Below are 8,992 nucleotides of genomic sequence, written 5' to 3'. Positions count from 1 at the left end.
AATACAAGTCGAGTGTACTTGTCCATATAGATATGAAAATTTTGTCAGTTTTATTTCACATTATGCCAAAAAAGAGACATTAAAATAAAAACTTGTCCTGCCTGTTTGCTTTAAAAGAAGTTGGTTTGAAAAGCAACATATCACTGAACACAAAAATCACATACATGTATCTTGCTGGCCAATGCAGTAGGTTTGTAGGACTTAAATTATAAATAAACTCACATTTTTACACCACATTTTTCAACTGTTACTTCAGTTACTTCACTGTCTGCCATAGTACAATTCTGCATGAAAAAATCATTTTTTTAATGATTTTTATACAAAAGTTGAAGTTAACCAACATTCAAAATTGGCACTACTGTAAATGCAACTTATGCAAATATGCTGTCAATTCAATGAAAAAACTAATGTATAATATTATAATGTAAATAACATCTCATGTAAAATGGAAATGAGAATAGACTCCCAGTGGGCATTGTAATGAGGGATCTTAAAAATTGAATGACTTTAAAGGTTGTCAAATATAAATATAATAATCATCTTTGTAAAACTTCAGCAATAGGAATGTCATATTATTAACATAGATCAAAAGTACATCAGATTCTACACAATAGAATTATATTCACCAAGAAAATCTTTTTTTGAACCTACACCAAAAATATTCCCTTTTGGAATGTGAAATTTAATTTTCTGTAAAAAAACATTCATTTTTTTTTAATCAGTTTTCTTGGACATGATTAAGATTTCTGGGCTGATCTATAATTAGCCTCAATGATATTCAAAAACATTATTTGATATATTCTTTGTTCAAAATGTCATTTATACTCTTCACATTTTTACCTTTCACAAAGCACAATGTACCTTGTTAACATCAACAAAGCACATTGTACACTGTATCCCTTCTAATGGTATTATTTGCAGTATGCACATATGACATTGAAAATGCAATAAACTATCTTTTGCAACAATCACCAATTAATATAAACTTGGCACAAAAAGTTTGGAATATCAACTTCAGTTGATCATATTTACGTTGTTTGTATATCATTAAAAAGCTTGTGTTTTTTTCCTTTACTATGGTATCCAACTTCTCATATGATTGTAAATTCTTGGAAAGAAAGTGCTGAAATTCACTTCTTCTTTCGTCAGTATTGACTTGTGGATGAGCATGAGGGCAACTTGAATAAACATGACTGTCACACTTTAATCACAGCCACTGTTACTCATTATTCAAGCACACAATTTGCCCCAAGATGTGTTCAATTGGGTGCTACAAGTAGCTATAGGCTTTTGGAAGGCTATTCCATCCTGTACTCCTGAGACTGTACTCCTGCATCCTGAAGGTACAAAATGTAGTCTGCAATGAACCTTACTCTGTGTGGACAAGTCGTGTAATCTAGCAGAATGGCTTTTGATACCATATAAAAAATGGTAAATGTGCTAAAAAAAAAAACTTGGATGTTCTGTATACCAAAAAAGATGTGAAAAAAAAAAAAATTCATTGAATGGTTGACACCCACGTCCACATGTATACCAACAGGATGATACAGTCATAAACACAAGCAGGGAAATTTCTGCAATTTGTGTGTGTGACCCACTCATGTAAGCAGGCTTGGTGCTCGTTTCATGAATTTAGAATCATAAGAAGTCAGCTACCATAGGAAAGGAAATTAAGCTTTTGATTGACATATAATACAATGACATTGATGCAGAAACAACTGAAATATGATCTACCAATTTGAAAGTTAATATTTTAATTTTTTGTGCTGAGTTAACATAATAATTATGTCTTATCTAATTAGTATAATATATATCTGATAATCTCTTTATACAAATATCTCTGTACAGATTATTAAAAGACAATAATACCCTCACGTCGTTGCGCAGTAATCAACTATAGAATTATATAGGACTTCAAATTTACAGCTCGTCTGCCAACTGAATGATTTAAAAGATGATCTGGAAGCCTTTTCCAAAGAATGAATTTCAACATCACCGATTGGTATTATTGCATTAAAAAAGTTACGTGTCTTTTAGATCTTCTAAGAGCACATTTTCTGCCCCTTTCTTCTGGATACACTTGGCAACAGTGTCCAGAATGATGCCCACACGCCGGTCTAAAGCGAGAAGGTGTGGTTCTGTGAGGATGGGCGCGATGGGGTCTGTCCGCATGGATTCTCGCATCACGTCGCTAAGGCGGTAATCCTCCTTGGCTAGGAGCTGGAGTCGCAACCACGTGGATTTACGTATACTAAGGGAACACACATTGGAGCATTACAACGGACTCAAGGTGGGGATACAAAGGGCTTTGACTTGAGGTATTGGCAAAAGAAAAGTTTTATTTGTGTTTAATGGGAACATTGTCATTGATTAAATGATTCAGGACTCTTAAACCCAGGGAACCATCTAAGACATTTGTAACACATTAGATCCCGCTCCCCATCCTTAAACTGCAACCATGGCAACCAACACCCTTATGTCAGGTGACCTTGTGACCCTTCCAAGGTTGTGTGACTAATAAAAAATGACAGCTACAATTTGAAAGCTTTTCTCAAGCTTCCACTTCAGTGTGGGTCTAATTCCATAAGTTTGAACATTTCATGGATTACCAGTAAAGTAATACAAAAACACTTTACTTACCCTTCAGTTACTACAATGAGATGATAAATTGACAGCAGTCATGGAAGGAATAAAGACAGCACAAAACTAAATACATCTAGCAAAATAAAAGTTCAAATCCACCCACCTACAACAGCTGTAAATTGGAACTAGAATAGATATTTCGTCATGTGTGGTGCGGCCAAATCTGTGGGGAAACAGAAAAAAGTGTTCAAACTTAAGAGATGTGTTAGGCTGCAGATGTGCAGAATGATACAGAAGAAAATAGAAGACCAAGAGTTTTCATCAGATTCTATGAAATATTTCATTAGGACAATGTCAAAGATGCTAAGTTACAACAAGCTTTCATAGAACCATCTCAACATATATGTTATACATACAGTCATCTTTATGTAGATTTGGTGTGCCTATCATAATAATCATGAGGGTCATTAGATGGCTTAGCCTACTACGAAAAAAAGGCACAAATTTGCACTGACGTCAATTTTATCATTGCACATTGTCAAAACTTTGTTACTTAAAGTGTACTGTGTATTGTAGTTACTATGTTATAAAGTGTTGAAAGATGTAAGGATAAAAATCAACTCACGCTCTTCCTTGGTCCAAGTGAATAGGAGCAGAATTGTTCCCAAATGCTTTGAATGTTTCATAGTGATGCCTGTCCATGTTACCTACAAATGTACAGGAGATGATCATTATTTACAATGTAGTTTAATTTAGACCATCATTTTACAGTCAACCAATAACATTATTAGTGCATACATGACATTTAATACCAGGGACTCAATTCCCATTCAATGAACAAAATTGCTCCATACACAAGGAAAAATCAGTGAATCACATACTTGTAATGTCAAAAGTTCAAGTGAAACAAGTGGGAATTTTGGCATTAAAAAAATAGATGCATTTTTTTTAGCAATTTTTAGCACATACGCAAAGGCCACATATGATGGCAACACAACTACATTATGACCAATATAGAATTACCAATAAGGTGTATCTTGTGTACACACAATTTTTCCCCACTAACCAACCAAATAAACAAACAACTAATATTTGTCTGGAGCAATCACTCCCCCTTACAAACCACTTTTCCTCAATCCCATGAATGGGGAGACCAGATTTGACTGTCACTCAGCTGGGACAGAAAACTTCATGCATCTAATGCGTGTATCAAAACATACCCATGAGGAAGTCATATACAGTCAGGTCTAGCAGGTCACCAAAGCGTCGTCCTTTGTCGTACGGCGGAGTGCTCCGGACCTGTCGGCAAAACGCTTCCCCGTCTGTCACCTCCCAACTGTGGAAAGGGAGGGTTTCAAATGAGAAGTCTTCACAATTTCAAACTTCAATTTTGACTCTTTTATTGTTGCACACTTCTGAATGTACATGTGTACTAGAAACCAGACATATTATTTAGTTCATATATAATAGTATGGAGAGAGATTTACTTTTACTCAACCAAAATGTAGACGCCACCTGATCATGTACGAAAGTCATGCACATGCACACTCAGTCTGTTAATATATCATGAATTGTCAGGGTTGGACAAGTCCATTAGCCCTAGTGTCCCGGGCAAGTGATATTGGGCAGGTGCATGTCCTACCCCACTGGCCCGATAGTGAGATTTTCAATGAGTGAGATTTTGATATACATGTACATGTCACAGTCATAGCATAAAACATTGGTCAACAAAAAAAGAGCCAATAATAATAAAATTCCATCGTTGAAAGTGAAAATACAAAGAAAAAAGTTATTTAAATTTCGGGCAAGCGAAAAATTGTTTCCGGCTAGTAAATTTTTTATGTGCTTGCCTGATAGTACAAGTGAATTTTAGAAAACTTGCCCAACCCTGACTTGTACAGGTAATACACAGAAACCATTGACATTATGTACTGTAACAATGTGTGCAAAGAAGAAACAGCACTGACTCAGCCTTCCTGACTCTAGAGTAGGATCTCTTCCACGGGTGTTTCCATGTCTTCCTGGGAGCCTCCTGCCAGCGTGGGAGGTAGGCAGCCACCGACCCCTCCAACATGTGATGGTCCTTGATGGCACAGATCATGTGCTCCGTGTTGCAGTAGTATGAGCAGTCACCGAAGAAGCACACATTACCGACTGGGAAGTACAAAATGGTTCATATCATTATCAACACAGATGTTACATTATCATTTACATCTTTTTCAAAACATGTCAATGCAATTTGTTAGTTCAAAAGCTGTAACCTACATATATAGCGTAGCACTCACGGAAACCTCAAACATTTCTATTATCCCATGAGAGTTAATTCTATCGTAGAACTAGAATGGGGAAAAAAGGCCTTTTTATTATCATGTTTCGAGTTTGTGGTAGAAACAATTCTGTAGTACAGTACAGAATATACATTGTACATTTGTATATGAAAAGTGCCATTTTGCAGTGTCCTAAATTTGCCGTGTAAGAGTCAGTGGAAAACTGTTAAAATGAAACTGGCAGCCAAAAATGTTTCAAGTTTTACAGTAATGTGTAAAAAATTCTATAGTACAAAACCACTTGTCATTAAAATCATTGCAATGTATATACAGGCCAACAAAAACATGTACTTACTACACAGCACTCACAATAAAAAATCATTATGCAAAATGAACATCGACAAAATGGCTATGAAAGGTTTCTGGTAATAAGACGGTATTGCTCTTAATTAAGAAATCCGGTGGTATCACCTGTAAAGTAGTAAGGTCTTACCTGGTGAAACGAAGAACGTCTTGAGAAGTTTTTCATCCTCTGACTTCTGCCTGATCTCACTGGTGACGTTGAACCAGCGCCCGGATACGGGCGGGCACCTGCGGAAGTCCAGGATCCTGTCCAGGTGGTACGCAGCGATCTCCGCATTGTGGCGCTCGTAGTCGGTGAAGTAGAAGTGATCGGGTGGGGTCTCCCTGTCTCTGGGCCACCTGTCATGGGTAACACAGGGATGGTGATAAGCCAATACATGGTTTATACTGAGCAGGTGCAGTTGTATGATACAGTCTAAGACAGCAAAATTCATCTTCGAACCATGAACTGGACTATTAGCAGAAACTAAAAGATTGGTTTAACAATGCAAAATAAATGTATATGTAGTGCAAAAGAGAATTCTTGCACTACATAATCTTTTTATACAATGTACGTACAAAAACAGAAGATACTGTAAATGCAGAAATGTTCGTGGTGGATTAATGTTCGCGGTTTTTGCGGCGGCAGCTTCACCGCGAATTTAAAACCACCGCGAACATTTTTCCATAACAGTAAGAGACTACAGTGCATGGTGCTACCGTGAAATTAAAACCACCACGAAAAGTCCATTTTCCCGCTACCGCGAAATTAAATCCCCGCGAACTTAAATGTATTTACAGTATTTTGAAAGAACTTCAAGAATCATGAATCGTACAGTAACCATTTAGGTACTGCATACTAACATCGTAATATGTTCAACTTGGTAAGATTTTTTTGTATCCATATCTATCATGTATTATCTATCTAAGCTATAGACCCTTGGCTATAAACTCTTGACTTCCTTTTCAACTTCTGATTGCCATTCCATACGCATGCCTTATCTTGGTTAGGAAAAAGGAAACGTCAAGACCTCCATAATTATACACATTCATCGTCTCTTTAACAATGTAGTCCAAATGGTTTTCATTACCTCAGCAGCATACAGATATCAGTCACAACCCTGGGAGCCCCTCAATTGCTGAAATGACTTATTCACCAGAACAGAAGTAAACTTTGCCACAATCCATATATTCATTACACCCCAGACATCCCCCTAACCCCCAATCACCCCTCTGGTGTAAATATCTCCAATGTCTCCCTCACATCAGACATGGACTGGCAAATTTTACCCTGGGCACTGATCCATCTCGCCTGTTTGACACCAACCCTACCTGTTTAGGAACAGCCTATCACTTTGTGACAGGGGGTGCCAAGGCCTCCAGGATTTTACACAGACGGGAGTATTGATTTAGCTGAGTGATTGAAAGAGAACCATCCTTCTACATGGTACTTGGATTGCTTGGCAATGCATTTCATGCACCTTCCAGCCTTTGCGAGCTACCTCGTCAGTCATTTCTTGAAAATATGCTATTTGTCTGCCTGCTCAGTTCTGAATAAAGGTGGTGAATACAATGACCTTCAGTGTAATAGAATCCTTCCACACTTAACATATCACTTGTGCGTGCTGCTTTCAAAAAGACATTCAGACAAAGTACCCAAAGTGTCACAAACTTTTTGGGTACCATTTTTGCTGTCATCTTCACAATACATGTATGTGACAGATTTGGAGATTTTACACATCTTATTAACTTTTAAATGTGCACAGTACATGTACACTTTGTCTATGTCAAGTCTTTTTCTTTTCTGATCTTACAGTGCCGCCAAACATAAACTGCTGCCCCATTTTATTTAGCCACAATCGATAATTTGCCTCAATCATGCTTACATACAGAGTTGTTAAGTTTCATAATTAACTATATAGTCCCCAAGGGAGCTCTAGCTATATACATATCTGCAGCTACTCAATTTATATGCTTAGGTCATGGTTCTTATATATACAGTTGTTAGTGCTTGTGGCTTTTAAATTTGGGATATACATATACATGACTGTATAGTATAATAAGCATTTACCTCCATGGCTTGAAGAGGCCAATGCTGGTGTCTTCAAACTCCATGAACAGTTTCAGCTGGGTCCCTCCTGGCTTCATTTCTGTACAAACAAGACAGGAAATAATCTTTTTACATACATGTACCGGTATACAGCACAGTATACAGATAACAGATTGGTACATGTACATAACGTTGAATACTGTACATAATTTTACATAGGATTACATGTATAAATATGTTCTAGATGTACAGCCAAACCCTTTTGTAACATGACTTCAGTAAGAGTTGTGCCTGTGTGCACAGATTCGCAGATTCTGCATAATGAGTCACCCATTTTTCCAACCTATTTTCCTCTCTATAGGTTTAATATGCACAGTCAAAGTGATACATGTACATGTAAGATGACCAACCCTCACCAAAATCTTAAATGTGAATGAAATGTGAACAGTAATAATACGTGTACATGCAGGGTCTTTATATTTTTAATGGCAGGGCTCGAAATACTGGGTGCATGTGCACCCAGGTGCACCCAAAATTGGAGCTGTGCACCCAATTATTTTCTGTGGGTGCACATTTTCTTGGGTTTATGTAGGTAAAGATATCAAAGTATAATACTAGTATACATCAAAGATTCATATTCTTGACATCTAAGTGTTAGAAAGATAATAAAAATGTATGTCATGGTACTTATTTAAGAATTTGATAGCATGTAACTAAGTTTTGTTATTAGGTTTTTCTGACATTCTACTTAAATTCAAGTGGTGCACACAATTATTTTGGGTGCACCCATTTTTTTAAGCCTGGTGCACCAGTGCACCTAATCCCAAAAATGAATTTCGAGCCCTGAATGGTAAATTTTTGTTTGTGATATTCATTTATCCTACACTGTCAAGCTTAATGACTCGCCACATTTACTATAAAGCCAGCTTTACAATACAGAGTACAAAAGGTACATGTATGTTCGCACAGTTACCCCAGGCCTGTACATGTACACAACATCAACAGTCATGAATTGGGGTGGGTACCGGTATAGAAAATTCAGGTCCAGGTACAGTCCAAGTCCAGAGGATCAGGTCCAGGTCCGGACCTGAACCTGGACCTAATTATCTGTGAAAACTTGTGAATTGACAATACTCAAAAGAATGGTCCATTTTGCAACTGTAACAAAGGATTCTCATGTGTTCATTTTCAAATCGGTCGAACATCCGGTCTACTGATTTTTTTCAAGTCCATTTTTTCTGGACCGGTCCAACAAGAAGAAAAAATGGTTTTGTACCAGTACACCGTTCCGGTACCCACCCCTAGTCATGAACATTCGCACGGTCATACACCTTTGTTAGCCTTGATAGTTGAACCTAATGATACCCTAAATAACAATTTACAGGCCTTTTAAAAGCTCAAAATTGCATTTCTCATAACAAATTGATCGTGGAAGCAAATGAAAAATTCATGTCTGCCCTTCTGGTCCTTTTTTATGGCATGAGTATTTCTTATTGTATGAATAATTAATTCTGTCAAAACCGTATTTCCTGGTACCAAATCTACTTGTTGGGCAGGTGGTACATTTGTACTTCATGTACATTGTTGTAAGGAAAATACATGTATGATGAAGCATCATTCAAGAATGGGACGATTGCAATGTTAACACATTCTACATAATTTTAGTACCCTATACTATTATAATAGTTCAATGTTATCAACTACACATAATGATAATTCAAGATTGTATTTCTTCAGATACATAAGTTAA

General features: G+C 36.9%; 1 protein-coding gene across 3 annotated transcripts in view; it reads right to left on the bottom strand.

Annotated features, from left to right (window-relative positions):
- LOC118429083 (extracellular serine/threonine protein kinase FAM20C-like) overlaps positions 1-8,992 on the bottom strand; it is a 29,282-nt gene continuing 20,290 nt past the window's right edge. For all 3 annotated transcript variants that reach the window (XM_035839447.1, XM_035839448.1, XM_035839449.1), the window contains 7 exons: positions 7,264-7,342; positions 5,344-5,552; positions 4,551-4,737; positions 3,804-3,919; positions 3,209-3,290; positions 2,747-2,806; positions 1-2,251 (listed from right to left, as the gene is read on the bottom strand). In XM_035839447.1, the coding sequence (XP_035695340.1) occupies positions 2,023-2,251; positions 2,747-2,806; positions 3,209-3,290; positions 3,804-3,919; positions 4,551-4,737; positions 5,344-5,552; positions 7,264-7,342 (962 nt within the window). In that variant the 3' untranslated portion in view covers positions 1-2,022. The remainder of the gene's footprint in view (positions 2,252-2,746; positions 2,807-3,208; positions 3,291-3,803; positions 3,920-4,550; positions 4,738-5,343; positions 5,553-7,263; positions 7,343-8,992) is intronic.

The sequence above is a fragment of the Branchiostoma floridae genome, chromosome 13 (assembly GCF_000003815.2).
Source record: "Branchiostoma floridae strain S238N-H82 chromosome 13, Bfl_VNyyK, whole genome shotgun sequence".
Classification (NCBI taxonomy): Eukaryota; Metazoa; Chordata; class Leptocardii; order Amphioxiformes; family Branchiostomatidae; genus Branchiostoma; species Branchiostoma floridae.
Note: the sequence above shows the minus strand (reverse complement) of the source record. Positions and strands in the feature narration are given on the sequence as shown.